The sequence below is a fragment of the Dipteris shenzhenensis genome, chromosome 6 (genome assembly GCF_047967505.1).
Source record: "Dipteris shenzhenensis isolate YYH24624 ecotype China chromosome 6, Dip_SZ_1.0, whole genome shotgun sequence".
Classification (NCBI taxonomy): domain Eukaryota; kingdom Viridiplantae; phylum Streptophyta; class Polypodiopsida; order Gleicheniales; family Dipteridaceae; genus Dipteris; species Dipteris shenzhenensis.
Genome location: NC_141601.1, coordinates 17,838,780 through 17,863,587, shown reverse-complemented (window position 1 = coordinate 17,863,587; position 24,808 = coordinate 17,838,780). Strand labels below are relative to the sequence as shown.

General features: G+C 44.2%; 1 protein-coding gene across 1 annotated transcript in view; it reads left to right on the top strand.

The window, feature by feature from the left end:
- The window catches only part of APEM9 (3-phosphoinositide-dependent protein kinase-1), a 35,055-nt gene extending 14,502 nt beyond the window's left edge, over positions 1-20,553 (top strand). The window contains exons 4-6 of the mRNA XM_087375836.1: positions 12,670-12,943; positions 13,767-14,170; positions 19,754-20,553. Coding sequence (XP_087231962.1) covers positions 12,670-12,943; positions 13,767-14,170; positions 19,754-19,898 — 823 coding nt within the window. The 3' untranslated portion in view covers positions 19,899-20,553. The remainder of the gene's footprint in view (positions 1-12,669; positions 12,944-13,766; positions 14,171-19,753) is intronic.
- The last annotated feature ends 4,255 nt before the right edge of the window (positions 20,554-24,808 follow it).

Genomic DNA, 24,808 nt, shown 5'->3' with positions numbered 1-24,808 from the left:
CATGTTTGTGAAGTACACATAAGGAAAGAAGTTATGGATTTTGTAGTCAAACACTTCGTATGTAATTCTTAGGATGCTTTATCAGCCTTCCGCTGCAAGATACCTTTTGTCAAGATCATTTCTAACGGGGTAACAGCACCCTCATTGGAAGTTCACAAGACGTGGAGCTTGAAGGCAAGGACCTTGCTAAAGGACGACCTTGATTCGTTGCTCGCGAGAATCTACTTCAACGTCCAAGGGATTGTGCGAGAAGGAGGGAGGCTTAGGTTCAGACAAGTGTATGACACTCTTACTCCCTCTTTTCAGTTCATTGTCATGGCCAACAGATATCAGATTCCTAATTTTGGTGACATGGACAAGCTTAATGGGACCAATTACCCATTGTGGAAGATGAAGATCGGGAACCATTTAGTGTTGAGGGAGCCTTGGGAGATTGCGATGGGCAGAGAGTTGATGCGTCAACCCACCGTGACTCCAATGACAACTACATCGTTTGTGACTACATAGGCAGATCCTCTTTTGGTGAGAGCTTTGTAGATAAGGGATGCAAAGGCATTGGCTATCATTGTGGGCACCACGGCGGATGCAGTACTTCGTCAGCTACTACAAACGGTAGACACGATGGCTAGGCTATTGTTGGGCATGCTCCCCAAGAGCTACACTAGTTTTGTGACTATAATGATTGCAAGACAAAGAGCGGCACCAGTGATGTTCGAGGAGCTAGTACCATTGCTCGAGAGAAGAAATAAGATGGAACAAGTGATAAAGCCCTTATAGCTTAGGACAAGAGCAAAGGCGAAGGTAAGGGTAAGACTACACAGGCAGATCCTCTTTTGGTGAGAGCTTTGTAGATACGGGATGCGAAGGCATTCGCTGTTGTTGTGGACACCACAGCGGATGCAGTACTTCCTCAGCTACAAATAGTGGACAAGATGACTAGGCTATTGTTGGGCATGTAGGATCGAATGGGCAAAAGAGAGAATACAAGGAGTCGATAGAGTCTGCCATCACATCAACTAAGATAATAGAAAAAAGAGGTACAAGGTACTTGTACCTAGACCTAGGACTAAGTGTCCTAGGTGTCACATAGGACTAAGTGTCCTATGTGGCCTAAAAGGCACTAACACTACAAGTGCCTATATTTATGCCTACAAGGCACATACCATGGTCTATAGGGCATCACTAGAACCCCCAGGAGATGGCCTACAAACCCCCCTCCATGGGATGGGCTGAAGTATTCTGGAAACGTCTTAGAATACTTGGTATTTTTTGGTCATGGTGACACATGTTCATCAAAAAGGATATAGCCACCTACGAATGTACAAGGGATGTCAGATCATGTAACAAAGGGAACCAAGTGTAAAGCCTGTTGAAAGACTTCGAACTTGGGACGAGTAAGTGCCTTTGTAAACATATCTGCTATGTTGTCCTCTGTGGGAAGATAGGACAACTCTATGTCTCCTGCTGACAACCGCTCCCGGACATAATGATAGTGAACTTCAATATGCTTGGTACGCGCAATGGCCAAAGCACTCTGGCTATGAGTGTAGACAATAATGGAGGATGTCTGGCGAATACCAAGATCTGTAAGAAACTATCGAAGCCAAACACACTCTACTATAGCAGTAAAAGCTGCCCTGTACTCAGCCTCATAGCTAGATCTGGCAACTGTTGGTTGCTTCTTGCTGAGCCAAGAGATACATGGATTGCCAAGCAAAAAACAATTGCCAATATGTGACACTCTGGTGTCAGAACATCCTGCCCAGTCACTATCTTTGTAAGCATGCATGGTAAGTGAAACTTGATCACCATAGAAGAGGGCTAAATCCTAAGTGCCTCTGAGATATCTGAAGACTCTCTTCACTGCCTGCCAATGCTGTGAATTGGACATGTGCATGAATCTGCTGAGCTGAGATACTGCATACTGTAAGTTAGGTCTGGTGTGACATAAATAAATAAGGCATCCAACAGCCTGCTGATAAAGAGTGATATCACATGGTGGGCTTCCATCATGAGCTGAGAATTTGAAGCCAGGGTCCACTAGAGTAGAGATTGGCTTGCAATCCTCGAACTGAAAACGATCAAGGAGCTGTCCAATATACTTGGAGCTGAGACATCATGATACCCCCCTCAACATGAGCAAACTGAATGCCCAAATAATAGTGGAGCGGTCCCATGTCTGACATTTCAAAAACCTGCTGCAAATCAGCCTTGAAAGCTGCAATATGCTGAGTATTTGCGCCCGTTATGAGCATATCATCCACATATAAAATCAGCACTAAAAAATCAGATCCACTCCCACAGACATAAAGAGTGGGTTCTATGGGGCTATTCTGAAAACCAAGAGATAGTAAGTGTGAATGAATTTTGGCATACCATGCCCTGGGTGCCTGCTTCAAACCATAAAGGGCTTTTCTAAGCCGGCATACCTTGTTTTCAGAATTAACAACCTCAAAGCCAGGAGGTTGTGTGACATAGACTTCTTCCTGTAGATCCCCATGAAGAAAAGCAGTCTTGATGTCAAGTTGGTGCACTTGCCAATGATGATGGGCTGCAATGGCAATGACACATCTAATGGTAGTAATCCTGGATGTGGGAGCAAATGTCTCCTCAAAGTCAATGCCTTGTTGTTGGGCATACCCTTTGGCAACAAGACGGGCTTTGTATCGATCTATGCTGCCATCAGATTTCCTTTTTAATTTGTAGACCCACCGGGTACCAATGGCATGCTTGCCGGGAGGGGGATCTACTAATTCCCATGTGTTATTTTTAGCAATGGATTGTAACTCAGCTTTCATTGCATCCATCCACTCTTTGCTGTCAAAAGCATCTTTATGGCACAAAGGCTCTTCATTGCAAGCTGTAGCAAGGAGTGCAAACTTAGGAAAGTGACCATGCATCTGTCTATTCCCTGATCGTGTCCGGGCAGCAAAAGGCTGATCTTGTTTGCTGTCCCTCAATGTATCAAGAAGTCATCTGGGAACTTGCCTTTGCTGTCTATTGACAGCTCTTTCTTCAACGACTGCATCATGAATAGTGGGATCATTTTGTGTTGGAAGAGAAACCTGCAAATCAGCATGGGGTAGTGGCTGATCATTGCTGGTTGGAGGGCCTCCAAGAGGCTCATGTTGCTGGTCAAAGTCCTCTTCTGATGATGGTAGAGGTAACCAAGATTCAAAGGCATCAAACATGTCAACATCTGGCTTAGCTTTGCAGTCCACAAGAGGAGAAGCTGAATGTTCAGCGAAGATTACATCTCTACTGACAATAACCTTCCCAGTATTTGGTTGATATAACCGATACCCTCTGCTCTCCTGGCCGTAACCAATAAATATGCATTTAATTGCCTTGTCATCAAGCTTATGTCTTAGCTGAGATGGTACATGAACATGTGCAAGAGACCCAAAAACTCTCATGTGTGAAAGTGAAGGCTTCCTGCCTTTCCATGCTTCATAAGGTGTAACAGTCTTCAATGCCCGTGTAGGTGATCTATTCAGCACATGGTTGGCACACATCACTGCATCAAGCCAAAAGACTTGGCCTTAAGCATGCATCTGGCCATCTCCATTGTGGACCTGTTTTTCCTTTCAGAAACACGATTCTGCTGAGGAGTGTAAGGAGTAGTGCATGAGTGAATAATGCCCCGTGAAGACAGAAATGCATCAAACTCCTTAGACATATACTCTTCCCCCTTATCTGTGTTGAGGGCGACAAGCTTGCATCCTGATTCATTCTCAACGATATTCAGCCACCTCTGAAAGCATAAGAAAACTTCAGATTTGGCTTTTAAAGGATATATCCAGCAATATCTTGTGAAATCATCAATGAGAGTCATGAAATATTTGTACCCCCCAATGGCATTTGTCCTCATTGGGCCACAGACATCACTGTGCACTAGCTGCAATTTCCTTTGTGAAAGTTTTGGACAATTCTTTAGAAAAAGAAACCGATGCATCTTACCCAAAAGACAACCCTCACACACATGTTTTGAAACTGTGTGAATTTGAGGTACATCATTTGCCGTACGTGCATATACGCAGAGAAGATCGCAGCAAGCTTGATCCTAAGTCTCTTAAATGCATTTTTCTTGGATATGGTGACAGTGGTGAGATGGCTTACCGCCTATGGGATCCTGTGAATAAGAAGCTAATACGCAGCAATGATGTCTTATTTGATGAGTCATGTATGTTTAAGGCAGCAGATAAGCCTTCTGATGCTTCAGAGGTTGACATTGATGACTCGGGGCATCCTGTACAATTCAGGCAGGCTGCAAATCAGCCACAACAGCAGCGTAATCAGCCAATGCATGATGCTGCAGCAGGTCCAAATGGACAGCCCGCAGTGGCGGAAGATGTACTACGGGACATGCCACCTTTGGAAGACCTCCCAGGCATAATTCTGCAGCCTGATCTACTAGAACAGCAACCTGTTTTAGGTGAGCAGCAAGTTGGACAGCAAGACCAATGGGTCCGAAGGTCCACTCGACAAATGAAACCGCCAGACAGATTTGTTCCAGGAGCAGATTTTATTATGCTTACAGATTGTGGAGAACCTTCCTGTTACAAGGAAGCCGTGCAAATGCATGATAAAAGGCTATGGGAACTAGCCATGAAGTTTGAAATGGACAGTCTCCATAAAAATGGTACTTGGGAATTGGTGCAGTTGCCTAAGGGCATGAAAGTACTGCCATGCAAGTGGGTGTATAGATTGAAAGTCACACTTGGAGCTAAGCCAAGGTATAAAGCCAGGTTGGTTGCCAAGGGATTTAAGCAGGAGTATGGTGTCGATTTTGATGAGATCTTTTCTCCAGTGGGGTTAAGATGACCACACTCAGGATTGTACTTGCTTTGGTTGCTTGTGAGAATTTGGAATTATGCCAAATGGATGTGAAGACAGCCTTTCTTCACGGTGATCTTTATGAGGAGATCTACATGCAGCAGCCAGAAGGATTTGCAGTCAAGGGCAAGGAGTCACTTGTATGCAAGCTTAAAAAGAGCCTTTACGGGCTGAAACAGGCACCAAGGGAATGGTATAAGAAATTTGATACCTTCATGAAGTCCCAAGGTTTCAGGAGAAGTGATGACGATCACTGCTTATATACCAAAAGGGCTGCAAATGGCAGCTTAATCATTCTCATTTTATATGTGGATGACATGCTTATTGCTGGTAGAGCTCGTAAGGAGCTTGATGACCTTAAGAAAAGATTACATGAGGCCTTTGATATGAAGGACCTTGGTGATGCAAATCACATACTGGGAATGCGGATACGGAGAGACAGGGGACAGCGTTTGTTGTATTTGTCTCAGACCGAATATATTGGCAAAGTATTGCACAGGTTTCATATGGAGGGGGGGAAGACCCTTAGTTCTCCATTGCCTCCGTATGTGAAACTCAATGCAATGGACAGCCCACACTCAGATGCTGATAGGGCTGAAATGGCCAAGATTCCGTATGCTTCAGCTTGTGGCAGTCTCATGTATGCCATGGTTGCTACCAGACCTGATATTGCGTTTGCAGTGGGAGTGGTTAGCAGGTATATGGCAAACCCAGGCAAGAAGCATTGGAATGCAGTGAAAGGTATCATGAGATACCTGAAGGGCACACAGGAGTTGTGCATATGCTTTGGCAAGCGAGATGCAAAGGTGCATGGTTATGTGGATTCAGATTTTGCTGGTCATCCAGATAACCGGAAGTCTACTACCGGTTACGTTTATACATTCACTGGAGGTGCAGTGTCATGGATGTCAAGGATGCAGCAGTGCATAGCCTTGTCTACCACGGAAGCTGAATATATTGCAGCCACAGAGGCATGCAAGGAGGCCTTATGGTTATCTCGGCTAGTGGGAGATTTGGGCATTACAGGTGATATTCCATTGTTGCATTGTGACAGTCAGAGTGCTATTCAGTTGGCACACAATCCTGTCTTTCATGCAAAGACAAAGCACATTGATGTGAAGTATCACTTCATCAGGGAGGTAATAGATGATAAGCTGATTCAGCTTGTCAAGATTCACACAGATGATAATCCAGCAGATCTGTTGACAAAAGGCTTGCCTGCAGAGCGGTTTGCACATTGCCGACAGTTGATGGGTATAGGTTGAGCCTCATTTATTTTACTTGAGGGCATATTGCCTTTAAGTGGGAGATTGTTGGGGTAAAGGCACTATGGCCACCCAAGTACAGTTAGTACACTTAGTACTTTATTTGTTAAGTACACTAAGTACACCGTACTTAGTGTTGTAACCTTATCCTTTCATATAAAAGGTTGACTGTGTGCTAGGGGAGGTACACACATACATTTTATCCCCACACTTCTTGTGTCTTATCCTGCTTGTGTGTGTCGGTGTGCTCTCACTCTCCCCTTCCAAAACTTGTGTGCTTTTGCCTTCTCATATTTTCACCCATCACCGTGGAACTGAAGTTCCTAGAACAACTCAAGAGACATGCAATTGATGTAAATACTATCAATCCCTCACTAAGGTACACTTCTCTGAATCTTGGCTGTCCTTAAGATGTAGGAAATGATTTCCACAAGCTCGAACTAAGATTTCGTTTTGAAAGTTTTTCACCTCCAAGATCCATGCACTTCTGAATCTTCCTCAAGGCTTGGATAGAAAACAGAGACGGAGGTTGCTTGCTGTAGCCAACACTCATGCAGAGTGGAAGAATGTGAATAGTAACATAGCCCAAGAAACACAGTCTAAATTCAAATCTCTCTCCTTTTCTTTGTGCACGTCCACAAGCATGAACTAAGATTTCCTTCCAAAGTTCTCACCTCTAAGATCCATGCAATTGTGAATCTTCCTCAAGGCTCTAACTCCATGTTAGAAAACAAAGATGGATGTTGCTTGCTGTAGCCAACACTTCCGCATAGTGAAAGAATGTGAATATAACGGTAGCCCAAGAAACACACAGTGCTAAATTCAAATCTCTCTACTTTTCTTTGTGCACACAGACGTAGATAGAGATAGATGCAGACACAAATATTGAACCATGCACAGTAGAGTAGAAATGTTAAACATGTATTGCTCCAAAGATGGACAATACCTTACATAGAAGGTTTGCTTAGTGTGCCACCATCTAGTAGATAGGGTACTATATATATATCTAGATGAATCCAAACTCACTCCCAAGAACAGCCCAAACTCTCTCCTGTCACCTTAGCTTCAGCCCGTCACCTCAGCTTCAGCCTCGTCACCCGTCACCTCAGCCTCGTCACCGTCCATCGTCAACTCCACCAGCGCCGCCAACACCGCACCAGTTAATCTAACCTAGGTTTACTTTGACCTAACCGAACCTTGACATAGGTTAACCCAACCAGGGTTAACCCCTAGTTGGGCTGAACCCCCAGCCTACCTAGGGGGTTAGCTCAGCTAGGGGGCAGCAAAAGATAGCAACTCCTCGAAGTCCCCCCCCTCAACCCCAATCATTTTAGGCAATAGGTCCAGATACGCCACCGTTGCAGCTATGACACCCTCTCCGTATGCATATACATACCTACGAGGATGTCTGGACCGACTCATCATTGGGCACCATGAACAGATTTTTTATCTACAAGAGCATGTAAGAGAGTTAGAAGGACCTGGCAAGCATGCAGTCATCGATGAGGTTGTAAAATCTTACAAGGCTTCCCCCCCTACCCCTCAGCTAGTCTCCACAGTCAAAGACCTAGTTCACAACCTAGTTCACACTGAAGTACAGACCGCAAAGAAGGAAGTGATTGTGGAGTTTGATGCAAAGGTTAACAAGGCTGACATTCAGGAAGAGATTAAAGAACATGCAGCTAGGCATGATAACGCTTTGAAGATTAGAATAGGGGGACTCCCCGAAGGATGGTGCAAAGAGGAGGACTCTTTCAGCAACACCTTAGCACATATCAAAGCAACTATGCCTAATATTGATTGGACAGTTGATAAGGATGATGCTCTTGATGATGACGATGAACCTAGAGCAACTCGTATCTTACAATCTAAAGGTCATGCTATCATTATGCTTAACTCACGAGATCTACGAGTCAAGCTTCTCTGACAATCCTACAAGCTGAAAGGAACTAAGATATGGATAGCTGAAGAACTTACACGAGATCAATTGAAAAATAAGGTAGCGGAATTAGCTAAGGTCAAGGCTGCAAGGAATGATGGAAAATGGGCAGTGTACCGTGAGGGCGTAGCACTCTTTAAAGAGTTTAAATCCAAGCCAAAAGACTCTCAGTCTTAAACTGATGTATGGCTGATTATGTTTCTTTCCAAGTCATAATGTAAGTACTCTAAATAAATGGAGCTGCTTTATGCACTCCTTGGGAGCTACCCTCCCTAAGCTGATGTACTAATTGGTTTTCATGTTGTCCCATAGACTTCTTGGTCTTCCGTGGATGTTAATAGACTTTCTTTCTTCTCTAAAAACACAACATAGTGCAGTTTCAATCTCGTGATAGTCACTCATAAGGTTGAACTAACTACTATGACATCCCCACTGATGTCATCAGTGCCCAACAGTGGGTGTAGACCATAGTATAAACATAAGCTCTCACACATACAAATCCACACACCCACAGATACTTGAGCATCCATTTATACAATGTCTACGTACTGAGTTTCTGTCAGCACTCCGGAGGTGAAGGGCAGACTCAGCCATGATGAAGGATAGGGTTGGACCCCTGGCGCCTCAAAACTGTCTTCTACCTTCTAGTGACACGTCCAAAAATCCGTTAGCCTGCATGCTCCTATTCAACTTCAGTGGGCTGCTTCGATGCTGCACAAACAGGTCTCCTTGCTGCTCTGCAAAGCAGCCAATGGTGAGACACTATACACCCTCTCCTTGACCACCCTGCTGCTCTAGATTCAGCCCAGGTGTGAGACACAAGGTGAGCTTGATCCTTGGCCTCCTTGCTGCTCTGGTATGTACGCAAACATGAGGTACTGCATGAATAATGATTGCCCCATCCAAGGGTCAATCTATATGGTTAGAGCCTTGCTGAGCTAGCCGACCATCTACAGACTGGCTGACCAGTCTGTCAGCCAACCTGTGACTGGCCAGACCTAGTCCAGTCTTGCCCCTGAACAGCGAATCAGTCTGCCATGTGGCAGACTCTGCCTGACCCGGCTGACTGCCCTACTAACCAGACGACCTACAGCAGTCTACTTACCTGCTTGGCCATGTGGTAGGCACCTATCGTCCCACCTTCTCTTGTCCTGCTGATCAACGATTGTTGATTGCACCTATCTACTACAGACATGCATCTACCCCTTTCTCTGCCGGCCTGCTTCTACAGGCTCTACGGCCAATTCAAGGGCCTGACCAAAGCCTTTCTGAACCCTTCACCTGCACCTCATTGCAGCCTCCGTGCCAGGCCCTAATGCTACCTAACAGTTAATCGCAGGGACCAGATTGTGTTGGAATACAGTTGGTCACCTCCCCATCTGTAAGCCCTCATATGAGGGGAGCAAAGGGGGGAGGACCATAGGATGATTTGGCTGCCACATGGGCACAACTTTGACTGCCATGTGGTAGCATGCTCAAAGTAAAACACAGAGAAACGGGGCTCCCACATGGGCCGCACATCGGCTGCCATGTGGGCAAGAGGACCAGAGAATTACTTGGCAAATGGGAGCTACCATGGTGGACAGCAACGGTACGGAGGTGCCATGTGGCTGTCTACACATGGAGAAGGCCTAATTGTGCAGGGATTACGCAGCAGATGACGTTAGCAGCAGTACAGAACAGGCGCGATGACATCAACAGGTATACAGAGGGGCCCTGCAGGATGCAGAACAGCAGATCCAAGTAGGCGCGGGGTTGGAGGTGATTTGGGCCCTCAACTGGGGCCTAGAACAGGCCAGGACAGAGGCAGATATGCCTAGGCCACTGGCTGGATGACATGTGGCAGGCAGGGCCTGCAAACCCTCAAGAGCACCTGGTCGGTTAACAGACCAGGGTGGGTCGTCTCACTAGGCTGCTGGGGCAGCCATAAAGACCATGTTGGGCCACCAGTTTAGGGGCATTCAGCCCCGATAGAAGGGGGCCTCCTTATTCATCCACTAGAGCAGGTTGGCCCCAAGTGGATCGGTGAGAGGGGGTGCTGGGATTATTGTGGTCACCACCCCAAGTCATGTAGGTGTTGAATCACAAAACCCATGGTATTGAATCAAATGGGCTCTTGAAATCTGCTAAGCAGCAACATGAGTTCTTCTCATGGTGATTCTCCTTCTTCGCAAAGGCCCAAAGAGTGGATATATAATTCAAGGTCAATGGTTTGATTTGAAGCATGCATGTCCTTTAGTTCGTAGACCAATTGCCTTTGCATATTCGCCAATACGAATTTCTAGCCCTTGAAATAAGTTCTCCCTCTTTGCTGGTATAGAATGTGGATTTCTTTTCATTGCATTACACCCAAGCCATCTGCTTGAAATCATCATACAAGTGACATGATCTAGTTGACATCTATCGCATGTGTCAGAGTGCACTAACTATAGCAGAGCCTTGGCTCTAAATGTGACGTCCTTCAAGAAAACCTCCTAGTGCTGCTTGCCCTCTGTGCAAGTTTGGCATACTTCTGAAGTGTCTACTATGTGTGGAAGTCCATCCCACCATGCCAATCCTCTATGTTTCTGAAAGAGTCCCAAAACTGTTTTGGCCAAATCTTCATGGCATGTCGCTTGCCTCCATCATGGACCAGCAAAGGAGCCGATCTTGTACAATCCATCTTTCTCTACTCATTGTGCTAATATTAACCTTTCCTTTGTCCTTATGCTGGATGAGAGCCTCTTGTCGTCGAATTTGCCTTCATCTTGTTCCTCGTTATTTGACTAACGAAAGCAAATTCTCTGGAACATGAGGCATAGAGAGAAGATTAGAAAGTACCTATCTATTCCTGAGTTGGTAGTAAATGAAATGCTGCCAATTCCTTTAATTGAGCACTTCCTTTTTTTGCAGCCTTCACTAATGACTATGAGCAAGCCCTTTTTATTGGACATGTGCTTTGAAGCTGTGAGAAGTGCAGCGGAAATGAACAGAAGAGAGAGAGAGAGAGAGATAGAAGGCCTCACACACACACCACACTGAGAAGGAGAGAGAGGAGAGAAAGGCACAGAAGAACTGCAAGTGATCTTTGGAGAAAACCCTGCTATAACTAGGGGAAACCACGGAATCAACGGGCTGCTCGAGAGCTCAGAACAAACAGCTCAACAACCAAGTGGAAGGGAGCACAAGCGAGTGGATGAACTGCTCCACTACCCTGCTCCACAAGTGCACAACAGGGCTGGCTAAGCTCCTCTACCAGGCCCTCCAAGAGATGATGAAATGAGGGCTAAGGGGGGACCTATAAATAGCCCCCAGCCCCTCCCTAGTCGGCTGCTAGGCTAGGCCGACCCCTGATGGTAGGTGGGCTGACTGCAGCACCTAGGGCTGGGCACACAGCCCTATAAAAGGGCACACCCCTCTATGCCTAGGGGGGGACGACTCAGCCCAAGTAGGACCGACCAGTACACGTGGGCCGACCCCCTGCTAGGGCTGCATATGGCCCTATAAAGAGGGCACACCTCCCCCCAAAATAGGGGCTGTCTCTAGCCAAGGTGGCCGACCTGCAGGTCGGCCCACCTTCTGCTCTCCAGCCCTCACGTGGGGCGCCTCTAAGGGCACATCCAAGCAGCCCTTGAGGGCAGAACTGGTCACACTCCTCCACACCCCTCCTGGGAACCTCCATGGCCTCCATGGCGATGTGCAAGAGGCCCTGGACAGCCACTCTAACCTACTCTCATGAGGGGCGGGCACACCCACAAAACAGGCCCTCACTCTCTACGCTATCCTCACTCACTAGACAGGCACACCCACAAGCAAGGCCCTCTCTCTAGGTGACATCAGGAGATGTTGCACTCCAACAAGCATCATTATCAGCATAGTAATCGCCCTTATGTCTTGTTGTTGCGTGAACGAAGCAATCGTCAATGACTGAAATAGATTCTCTTTTGTTACATTGGTTGACTCTGACTCTGACTTTGACTCCTCCTTGGTCTTATCCTCCTCTTTCTTATTGCTTTGGTCCACCTTTTTCATTCTACAACCTTTTCTATGTGACTAGGCTTCTCATACTAGAAATACATATTTTCTTCTCCTTCTTTGTGCACGCGTGCAGCACGCGTGCACGAGAGAGGGAGAGAGAAAGAGATGTATTAACGTCTACAAGAGGCCTCGCGGGCCTATGAGACAAAGTGCAAAACCAAAAGGTAACTCATACAAGCCACTAGGGGCTGAAGCAAAGGGTTCACTAAGACCCTTGCTGAAAGCTAAAGTGCTAAACTAGTGAACAAAATACTAGAGTAGCAAAATAACAGAAGAGTGTCAGGTGCTCAGGGCTAGCACTCCTAGTACATGCTCAGGTTCCACATATCTAAGTAACCTGGTGGTTCTCTGATGAGATGTGAGGAGCTCTCATATTTGTGTCTGTCGAGTCGTCTCACGACGTGGGGGAGGGCGTGGTCTCCTCGATCTCTGGATCCTCCGGTGGGCTACGTCAAGGGTGATGCCTCGTCTTTGGCGGTCGCCTCTAAGAAGGGCTGAGATAGACCATATCTCGATCGTGCGAGAGAGAGAGAGAGAGAGAGAGAGAGAGAGAGAGAGAGAGAGAGAGAGAGAGAGAGAGAGAACCTTGATAGCCTTTATTGTTTCTTGCAGTGTATGTTTGCAGATGTCAGCAGGTCTTTTTCCTGATGCTCAATCGGCCATTGAAAAATTTCTGCAACATTGGACTTCTACATCAGTGAATGGACAATGTTGCATCTTGAAGCTTGCAGAAAAACAAAAGCATCAACCGGGTTTTCTTAAGGTGGAGAATTACATGGAAATTTCTGAAATATATTGCATTCAAGTACTTGCAAAAGGCCTTAGGAGGCTGGAGGCTGCACGACAATGGGCTAGTGAAGCGGACATTCCAGCAGACAGAAAACAGGTACCAATCTTCACATGATTACCTGTCTTTTGTTGGCTATCTTGTTGTCACGAGGAGACAAGCAATTGACATGCCATTTTGTAAAAATTACAATCGTAAGCGTAGTTGTTGTTCTATAACAAGCTATATTCATCTGATGACCTGTGTTTGTAACTGTTTTGATACCCAACTCTTCGAATTTATTAGAGATTATTTTGTCATGGCTAAGGAGCCCTATATTTGAGTTCAAATGAATGTTGAAGCTGCCTAGATAGATACAGGTTGATTGTAATGCCAAGTCTTTCCAACTGTACTTGCTACAGAATCAGGATGGAGAGATACATTTTGATCATGCCATACTAGGTGAATGTTTTCAAAATCTGACTCATGGGGACTTATATAACACTGGTTTACATAGAAATTTATTCAAGCTTCCAAGTTATCGGATATTATTTTGTCAGGGCTGACCACCTCTATGTCTGAGTTCATATGAATGTTGAACTTGCCTAGATAGATGATGACTATATGCAAGATTTTCTCAACTGTTGTGGTATGCAACTCGTTGGAACAATGTATCACTTAAATGTTATTGAAATTTGACCATGAGAACTTATTTACTGCTGCTTAGTTTTAGAAATTCCTATCAATCTTCCATGGCCGTTTTGATGAAGGATGCTATTATGCATCATCGTTTTCAGTACTTTAAGCGCCCCCACAACGCTATTCATTGTGGGGATGCATACTAAAAGGTTTTATTATCATTCAAAGTACACCCTTTGGTGAGGGCTTTGCTTGATGCATGCTAAAATCTCTGAAATTTGTAGGCCTTGATCTTTCGTGGCAGGATATAATCGAAAAGTTGGAAAGGATTTCCTTGATGCAAGACACAAAAAGGAGTACAGGCTCAATTAGCCAGTGCAAAATGACGGAATGTAGGTCAACAAGAGCATGTTCTGACTTGCTGGCCAGGTCGGTAGTTTCAGAAGTGGGAGAACAAGTTGATGAGAATAAGATTAAGAAAAGGACACCCAAGGACTTTGATTCACAGGCCTTAAAGAGTGTACCTCCTTTCTTCCCACTTATGGGGCTGCTTTCAAGGTTTATGACTCCTTCTGTTGGTGACTCGTTATATGCTTCGAGGAGGCAGAAGTTGCTGACAATAATGTCGCAAAGAAAGATGTTTTTTAATGGAGCAGCAACAATTTTCCTTATTTGTGTAGTTTACAAACAGAGGCACAAGCTTAAAGGGTACTCTCTCTCTCTCTCTCTCTCTCTCTCTCTCTGTGGTTAAGCTTTTCCCCATTTATGTCCACATTGATTGATATGCATGCTTGCTGAAAATGTTCATGCACAAACATATGATGCAGAGAGCAAGAAATTTATAGCTTCTCATTGTAGCTCTCAGGTCTGCAAATAAGTTTTACCTGATTTGTCTGTTATGGATATATCTGCAATTGCATTTTTGAGAAACATGGAAGAATGCGTTGGCAGAGTTGCTTTGCAACTTGATAAATTACTTTTCTTTGAATCACGGGTACCCTGAAAGCTTAAAGAGATAATTGACGTTGTGTATAAAAGATCAATAATGGCAAATCAGTTTTTTGTTTGAGGTATAGTCTCTATGTGTGTGATACTACTCGAGCCTTGGATCAGACTACTGTCTGGATCAGATATTCTGTCAATGTGAAATATTGAGGGAGTGGCACACATGAAAGGAGAGAGTCAGGGACTTCTACTGTTCAAGTGCTTCTCTGGGCTTTGAAAGAATCATCAAGGAATACATTAGAGGATACAAAGAGTTTGACTGTTGACCTGCCCTAGCTTGCAGCAGTACTACTGGAAGTAGAAGTCCTGGATCTGAAAATTGCTTTGCAGGACCCCATTAGGCACATTCTTGCTCGCATCCATGTACCTGGCCTCATGAGTTTTCAAGCTATCCATTTGAAGAGTATTGAGCAACATCTTTGGCTGCAAAGCATTCATATATTTTGCAGAACAGCTGCTATGCCTTTGACCACATCCGCTGGTTGATGAATGGAGAAAGATCTGCACTGTCCCCATATCTTGGTTCATTTTAATATTCTACCTAACACTCTTGCATTGATGCTAAAACTGTCACTTGAAGTCAACAAATGTGAGTCTGGACTGTTGGTCAATCTCAGATGGTGTGGCATTAGGCTTAATCATGCCAACAAATATAAGATGTCTAGTCAGATGGTGTTAGGATTGGCATATTCTGACTCACGAGTGACTAATTAATGAGAGGTGTCTCATGTTTGATGAGCATGGAGGGAAGGTCCCTTAATGTGATCTATGCCTCAGTCCTCTAGCGAGTCCGACGTATCTCTGGCTTCCCCTTGCATATTATATGCTCTCAGATCTATAGTATCATACACTTCGATGGCTTTATTGACATTGCAAAATTGTACTTTTTAGCTTTGAGTTTTCGAAGATGTCTTTAAAAGTCTAATGCTCAAATGGAAAGTTTAGAGCTGCTTAAAGTGTTTTTCTTTTCATAATTTGGTATATTTCCATATGAATTGATGATGTGTCATATGATGTGGCATTCCAGTTCCTGTTCCCCCATTTCTCCTTCCGAGAACATTTCCGGTCTGGCACCCGAGTTTCCAAAACACTCCCACTCCCTGGTAAATATGGTGCAAGGATCTGTATTGCAAGAAGAGTGTTGTTGCAAGTTTTTGTGCCGCTATTTCAGCAAGCCAGATTGGCTGAAAACCATCTTTAAGATTGGCCAAGCTCTAGTTCAGAGGCCTAGATTTATTTGAACTCATGTCAATTGGTAGTAATTTCACACCAAAATGGGAGTTGGAAGACACTCTCCTTTGAATGGTGAAATGGTGCTGTGGAAAGCTCAAAGGATCGAGCGGGACTTTGTTTGCTATGGCTAGAGAGATGGAGACACATCGTAGATGCCACCCACCAAGAAAGACCTTGCCGTCCAAATTATTTCATGACCTGAGGTCATACTTTTGATGGGTTAAGGTGTGAGAAGTGCAGCAGAAATGGAAATGGAGAGAGAAAGAGAGAAAGAGAGCATGCCTCACACACCCCACATTGAGAGGGAGAGAAAGACACAAGAAAACTGCAATTGATCTTTGGCAAAAGTGTTGGAAAGGTCACCTCCCCATCTGTAAGGCCCCAAATGAGGAGAGCATGGGGGAGGTAGACCAGGGGATATTGGGGCTGCCACATGGGCAGCACATGAGCTGCCATGTGGGCAGCACACAGCAAAAGGTAGAGGCTGCCACATGGGCAGCACACAGGCTGCCATGTGGGCAGCTATCCAGACAAGGCCAATGGGCTAACAAGAAGAGTACTTGGCAAGTTGTGGAGCTCCTGATGTGAAAGCAGTACGGAGCAGACATGTGGACATCAGGGACCTGCAGCAGCCTGATTGCGCAGGGATTTCCAGCAAGGACAGATGGCGCTTCAGTAGGGAAAAGGTACGGGGTGCATATGTGGCTGTACGGGGCTGGTTTAGGCCTGGCAGAAGGCAAGGATGCTGCAGCAGAGAGGCGCAACCATGGCGCTGCAAACAGGGCAGGCTGGAGCCTGCAGGAAGGCCCGCAATAGGGCACATATGGCCTGGGCCAGTGGCGCAGTGCCACGTGGCCAGGCGGGTCCAGATGGGCCAGAGTGAGCCAACCAGGTTGGTTGGCCAGCCAATCTAGCAGACAGGGGCCAGCAAGAAGGCAAACCCTGGGCCTATCCATAGGAGGTGAAGGTGACCCTGAACGAGCTGCAGACTGAGCTTGAGTAGCAGCCCACCTAGGCTGGTTTCCAGACAGCAAGGTGGAGAAGATCTTTGGACAGAAAGTCTACTTACGCTCGAGGTGGAGCACGCGGGCTCGAGTCTAAAGATAGCCACCAGCTAGGAGTACCTTGTGGTAAGATCAGAGGACCACACCATTGGTGGGACTCTGGATCTATCTCTTTTTTATTGTGCCCATAGCTTTGGACGGAAATATATTATTTTGGTGCTTTCTCTATCTGGCTGGTTTATTGTCTATTGATGAGTCTGCACACCTATGCTATGCACATTAGTTTAAGAAGTTTGTGATTCCACACCCCACACCACACTGTGTGAGCTCCTGGGCAATTCTATCAGTCTTCTGCTGTGCGTACCCTCTGTTGGTCAATTTCTATAAAAAAGCCCCGCTACAACTGCGGGAAAACCTCTGCACAACGAGCTGCTCAAGCCGTGAACACTGCTCAACAACCTCCACAACTGAACTGAACAAAGATGGAAGAACTGCTCTAGAAGACGCCTGGAAGAACTGCTCCAGGTGATGCACAAGGAGCTGTCTACATGTGGAAGAACTGCTCCACTAGATGATGAAAACAAGGATGAAAGGGGGCCTATATATAGGCAGCCTCCCTCTCCCTAGTCGGCTGATGTAGAAGGGGAGCTGACCCCTTGTTGTAGGGGCCGACCTGTCTAGGTGGGGCGACCCACCTCTAGGACTGCCCACAGCCCTATAAAGAGGGCTCACCCCCAGCTATGGGGGCTGCTCTCCAGCCAAGGTGGCCGACCTGCAGGTCAGCCCACCCGTTTCTCCAAAGCTTGCATCTAGGGCCTATAAGAGGCGCCTCCAAGAGCTGTCCCGTGGGAGCACAACAGGACTGACATACCCGCACAGATCCGCACCCCTCTCGGGATCCTCCATGGCAATCGTGGCATCACATGGATCAGCAAGAGGCACTGGATAGCCACACAGTCCTACCCTCTATCCTACTCGGTCCTCATGGGGGGGCGGGCACACCCTCCCTTCGTGCAAAGATGGTTATGAGTGGAATGCAGTGAGTGTGTATGCTCCTCAGAGCCCCTTAGAGAGGATGAGATGATCTTGAGGCAGAACGATGTCTGCTCTGCAAGAATTCCTCCATCGATTTGCTACTCGTGAGGTTTTGATTAAACATACTGCCACCTGAGTTAGTGGGAACAACTCTTCATGGCTCGTGGCTCTACCTGAAAGCCTGCCTCAATCAATGACTCCCTTCCCCTTGCACCTGATGGGCAGGTCCGGCTGTCACAAACAAGCAAGCAATCCTCCATATGGATCCGAAAAGCCGGCTGGTAGTGCCAGGTCATAACATCTAGACAAAATACATACTGTCAACATACTGCCACCTGAGTTAGTACCTGAAAGCTTGCCTCAATCAATGACTCCCTTCCCCTTGCACCTGATGGGTAGGTCCGGCTGCCACAAACAAGCAAGCAATCCTCCATATGGATTTGGAAAGCCGGTTGGCAGCGCCTGCCTCGTGCTACTATAAGGCAGGAGTATGCGTCGTTGTGGCAGTAACATTGGCCAACTAGTTACTATCCCCCTCACCGTTCTTTCGGGGACACTACCACCAATAGTGACCTTTTTATCCACATCGATTACATGTACGGGATGCCTTTCTTGTTCCTCAGTTGTCAACTGCTTTCCACCTTTTTGCTCAGTGGCCAAAGTCTTAGGTTGACTCTCATAGGTATGATCTACAAAGCGCTCCTCCTGGTCAAGCGCCATCAAGACCTATTCCTCCCAGGTCAACTCATTCATCCTGCCAGTGGTGATCAAGGACGAATAGAAGGCCCCATACTGAGAGGATAACTAGGACAATAGGGTTATGGCCATGTCCTTTCTTATGATTATCCTTATGAACTCTATGGGTTGCCTGGCTCAATATCTTTCATGATACAGTATGAAAGTAACTAGTAGCTCATGTGTCATAATTGACACAGGTGAGGGTTTTTGCTTTCGTGTATCTTGATTAAGAATAAGATTTCGAGAACAAGTAACTCCTGTGTTGATTTTGACATAGGTGAGGGTCCACATTCATAGGGTGAAAAGTGTTGATACTCACGTGTTAGATACAGTGTGAGGTTTTTTTTGAAAATTGGAAGTTTAGGTGAATGTTTGCAGTGCCTTGATTTGCTTTTGGCAAGGTTGCTAGGTTAGTACGTCTCTTGAGCTTTAGGCCTCTATCAAATTAACACTTGTGTCTTTTATGTTGTTTACCTCAAGAAGGATCGACATTTGTATGCAATTAGGCTTCAAAAGTTTGTCAAAGCAATGCAAACAGGTTTAAGGAACGATCTCAGTAAAAAATTATGAGTTTCAGCATCTCCTGAATGTATGCAGACAAACCTGGTTGAGAAAGCAGGACCTATGAGGCTGCTTAATAAGTGATCAAATAAGGAAATAAGTGATCAAACAAAGAAATAAGTAATCAAAAAGGAAATATCTAATGTTTAGCTGCTGGCCGTATTTTAAAAAAGCAATGCTTTTATATAGAGAGTGTAGAGATGCTTAGCAGTCTTAAGGCTTGAGATTTTCCATTCTTTACTCTTTTAGCTCCCACACTGTAACCTTGCTTGAGTCTGCTAATCGTTCAAAATCTGAGACTGGCAAAACTGAATCAAGCGGGTTTGCCAGATGAGCATTGTCTGAAATAATGGCTCCCGATTTTGTCATGGACAAATTTGGCACACAGTTTACTTTCAGTTTCAGTGTCATGTATGCTCAAGTTTCACGCGTCTGTAGGTCACATATGAACGTGTTACACCCACACACACACCCCACTCTGCATGCACACATAAGGATGTATGTATAAAATGGCGGGGGGGGGGGGGGGGGGGGAGGGAGAGAGAGAGAGAGAGAGAGAGAGAGATTTTATCTTGTGTGATACTGGATGTGTACTCTCTTAATTTTTGCATCTGTTTATTCTAAAATGACATGTGGTGTTGGTCTTGCTCTATAACCCACATATGCAACTATGGTTGCAAGAAGTTTTTATTCATTTTACATCTTCTTGCCACAGGCTGCTTCGAAATTTTGGCTGGGTGCTAAGGAACCTTTGGCATACAATTCATGTGGGTTTCATTGACCTCTGGCAATTGGCATTCAATGTCCAACTCAATCCGCTAGCAGCTGTACAACCATTGTCTTATGGTATTACAAGGTGATTGAGCATGTGAATGTATTCATGTTGAAGGCGCAAGGTGCTGTTATTTCAAAAGAAGTCCAAACTGGTGCCCTTGCAAACGTGGGGGAATTGCACCAAGAGTTTAAAAGATGCATCTACATCAGATGCAAACATGTATATAGGATCGACAGCCTAATGCTCTGTGTGTGTGTGTGTGTTTTCTCTCTCAACTCTTTCTAAATCTGCTTGCAAGCTTGAATAAGTGGATGAAAGGCACAACATTTTTGTTCAACTATACATAAATCCACGTGGGGAATCTTCTTGAGTGGAGATCGCCAACCAGATTGCAACTGATATCAACATAGTCAGAAGTAAACAGTTGAAGGATGAGCTTTTATTTTGGCTATGTTAATGTGATCAACTGTCACATACGTTTGTATATGAAGCCTCGCATCTGTTTACCAGATTCGACTGCCATACTCCATACAAGTGAATCTCTAAGTCGAGCTAATGTTGGGTTTTACAGCTTTAGCTTTCACAAAAGTGCAAGATGTTTTTCTTTTTGTAGAATCGTGTCTTGAAAGATTGAAGGCGAATCTGTGACTTTAAAGGCCTTACTTGTATAGAAAACCTGTGGGGCACGATTTTCAGCATTGCAAATAAGTAGACTTGAAGCCTTTGTAAGAGTTAAAGAGATTTGAACTATTGAAAGCTTTGTGTAAATTCTACAATTTTTTATCCTGACATTTTTTTTCAAGGAATGGGTTATTGGGAGCCATGGGAAGTTGATTATCTTTCAAATTAAAAAAGGAAAGAGGCTGAATTGATGATGCTTGTAGTTTCATATTTTATTGAAAGCTTTGTGTAAATTCTACAATTTTTTATCCTGACATTGTATTTCAAGGAATGGGTTATTGGGAGCCACGGGAAGTTGATTATCTTTCAAATTAAAAAAGGAAAGAGGCTGAATTGATGATGCTTGTAGTTTCATATTTTTTGTGGAATTGGGGAGCATTAGCGAGGTGATAGTTCCATCTTCAAGCTTTCATTTTGTGGTGGATGAGAAGTGTACTTCTTGAGCATTAGAGGAGGGAGGCTTATAGCCCTTTATATTCTTTTATTTTCATTTGTACATTATGCAATGGGGATATTTAAACCCCATTACCATTGCCACATGGTGCTCCATGCCTTGAGCACTATTTGCCTTGTTTTTTATGTATTTTGACTATTTTAATGTGACAATGGACCTAATGAAATGACATGGGCTCCGAGGTCATCATTCCCTACATGCTACATGTCTAGGCTACGCGGATGTAGACTCTCACCTAGCCACCCTAGCTTCCTTCCTCTTGGGGCTTATCCCTTCATATTCCTTCATCTTCATTTGTACTTTATGCATGGGGGATCTATTTTACCTACTACCACTAGTCTTTAAATACTTTAAAGACTTCTTGAGGGCCATTAGCTCCTATTTTATGTAATTTTCACGCACATTTGACATTGGGTTGTGAAACGCGAGCATATGCCCCAACCATTGTGATTAGTGTTCCAATTGCATTTGAGGCTAGATTGTATGCCAAGCTTAAGCTAGAAAGTGATATCCACGCATGGTCATTTGTTGCTTGATTTGCATGGCTTTGATGTAGCTATCAATTATGAATTTTAGATAAGTTCTATGTCAATGAAAGCAATAATGAGTAGCATCTCAATGTATAAAGTATACTCACCATTAGACAAAGCACAGGCGAACTATAAACCTCTTGTCATCATTTGTTGTCTTCTTCAAGGTAGGGTACTTTTTTACCATGAGTGTGAGATTGTATTAATGATTTCTTTATATTTTCATTACTATCAATCTATATCCAAGTATTTAATAGTTTAATTGTTGGGATAATGCTCATTAATTCTTAGGATAATACATAGCTAGTTTTATTATCCTAGAATTATTTTAGAATGTGGCATTAGCTGTATTAGGGTGCTTAAAGTTATGGTGCAATATGAAACCTAACAATATACCTCCAAAAGCATGTAATTATGTCATGTCACTCTCAAATTCAACTTAGAGTTGGTTTAGCATTTTATTATAAACCACTGAAATTTTCTACTTTTGTGTGGCAATTTATTCTTATGATTCTAACACAATTTTCCTTCAAATGGTATCATTGCCACCCCTTAGAAGCAATATTGTGTTAAGTTTGTGTATTGTGAACCTTCAAAGAAGAAGAATTTGCAAGAATGTACAAAGCAACATGTGGTTATATTTCTAGTCTACTATAGGCTTCACATAACTTGAGGTGCAACCAAGATAGTTCCATGCACTTAAGGAGATTGTTATGGTCTCAAATCAATTACATGTATCTTGACGAGGAAATTCATTAGCTTGTAAATGCTTCTTTGTGAACGACAATGGTAGTTACCCAAGGGTTGAGAAGAGAGCAAAGATATGTGGGAAGGAACGAAAGTTGCGAGGAGGGGTTGAGGGTTATGAAGGGAGAGAGACTAAGAGGGGGGTCGCATGTGATAGAGGGAGGATAGGGGGACCATGAAGTATGAGTGGAATCGAGAGAGAACTTCGGGAATAATGATAATGACAATAACTGAAGTGCATTATCCATCATTGAGGAGCAACAATCCCACCACAGTGTAAGCATTTTGTCAAAGACTTTGTCATGTGGCACCTCAGTGATTGTGCATGGCAACCCCACCATTGTCAATTGCTCAAGATGTGTATGCAATGTCCCATCACATTCAAAAATTGAGGGGCATCTGTGTCCCGTCTACTTATAATGGTCTTGCAGAAGCTATGCTAATCCTCCTTATATGGACATCCGTGTACTGTTTACTTATAATGGTCTTGCAGAAGCTCTACTTATAATGGACATCTGTGTACAATCTACTTATAATGGTCTTGCAGAAGCTCTACTTATAATAGACATTTGTGTACCGTCTACTTATAATGGACATCTATGTACCGTCTACTTATAATGGTCTTGCAGAAGCACTACCAGTCCTCCTTTTATTGAAAATTTTTGCATTTACTTTATGTCAAAATATGTTGCTAGCATGATCTTCATGTTTACAAAGTATTCTTTATGTGCACACATTGTTGTTTGTGGAGAAATGGAGTCTCTATCCATTCGTAAATTTCAAGGCATCAAGAAATCACAATATAAAGAAAAGGCAACTTACTCCAAGAATTCAAGGCATGGTGGTGTTATCACTTGCAACAATGCACTACACAAAATGTTTTATTGGTTTTATGTTTGTTAGGCCGGACTCTCAAGAGTGAGAAGGTGAAGGATTCAAGAATTGCATTAAAAGAGGTTTATCTCGTGAGACGAAGACAAAGAGATGTGCTACTTAGAAGATATCCACAAGGAGTTGAGGGCTGTACTTTGGTTGCAACATAGAATCAGACAAGGGAGCTGATGGGTCCATAGAGAACCCAAAGCTACTCAATGATTGTAAAATGTCCTTTGATGAATAAAGTGAACATTATTGGAATCAATCACTTGATCCAAAATTTGCAAAGATGTGTTTATGTAAATGAGTTTGGAATTGTGTGTGTGTGTGTGGAGGACTTCCCACAAAAAAAAAAAGTGTGTGTGTGGAGAGCGTGAGAGATGAGACAATGACCCTTCCGGGGATTGGAAATCCTTGGACTTGATATCCTTCTCGGGGGACTAAAAATCCTTAAAGAGGACTTGAAATCCTTGAAGACAGGGAACTGGAAATCCTTCTCAGGGGACTGAAAATCCTTCTTAGGGGACTTGAAATCCTTCTCGGGGGACTAAAAATCCTTAAAGAGGACTTCAAATCCTTGAAGAAGACAGGGGACTTGAAATCCTTCTCAGGGGACTGAAAATCCTTGAAGAAGAGAGGGGACTTGAAATCTTTCTTAGGGGACTATAGGCTGCTCGAGTTTAAGCATCAAGGGGAGAAAACTGCCTTGCACCCCTGCCTCTTCTTTCCTCACTTTCCTTTTGTCTATTCAACTTTCCATTTTCCTCTACCTATTTATGTCGCTTGATTTTCTTTTTTAGTTTTGCACTACAAATTTTCCCATCTGGTCGTTTGAGCTTTGGTTTTTCCCTGTTTGGAGCTCTTTCGTCTAAGAACAGTCGCTCATTCTTGCTTTTTGCTTGATCCGATTTTTCTCATTTCCCCTTTTCTATCAAAGCTCTAATTTTCTTACCTAAGGTTCATCCTATTAAGGTCTTTTGGGTTCTCTACCCTTCAAGTTACCCTTACACTGTGTCGTGTGTTTTTTGCCTTTTTCCTTAGGGTTTCTTCTTGGCACTGATCTTTCGTCTTGTTGCCCCTCGATTATTCAGTGGGATTTTTCTTATCCAGGCAAGAATCTATGGCCTCCTCTACTATTAAATATGGTTTTTCTCAGGATCCCAAACGTCGACATATCAATGTTTCGAGTGATAATATGGAAACTGAGAATCCGGCTTCTCATGCAAGCTTAGATGAGCAATGTGTTTATGATGTACTATATGAAGATTTTCAACACACTCGTATGACCTGGGATAGACAGTACCAGCTTTCACCTATAAGATTGCTTTGCCCTCTATTGTATCTCCAGTTTAAATGTATTCAGAGAATGCAATTATCATATTCTTCCCAAGAAAGATGCCTTCATTGGATGATGTTGCAAAATGCTCTATTGATATAGCATGTTCATGTGGTGGAGCGTGTGTATTTTGCTGCACCTGGATTTTATGAAGTGCTCCTCACCGAGCCTAAACATCAGAATGTCTTACTTGAGGCATTACCATTGATGTTTGGCACACAGATGGTACATGTTTGAGCGTGGTCTCCTGCCAAAGATTATCCAAGTATTATCCAACATAGTGGCCTAGTGTGGGTGGAGGTGGTCAACCTACCTGAATACAAGCAAAAAGATCTCTTTTTATTGCTACCTCTGTTGGTAAAGTGGTTTTC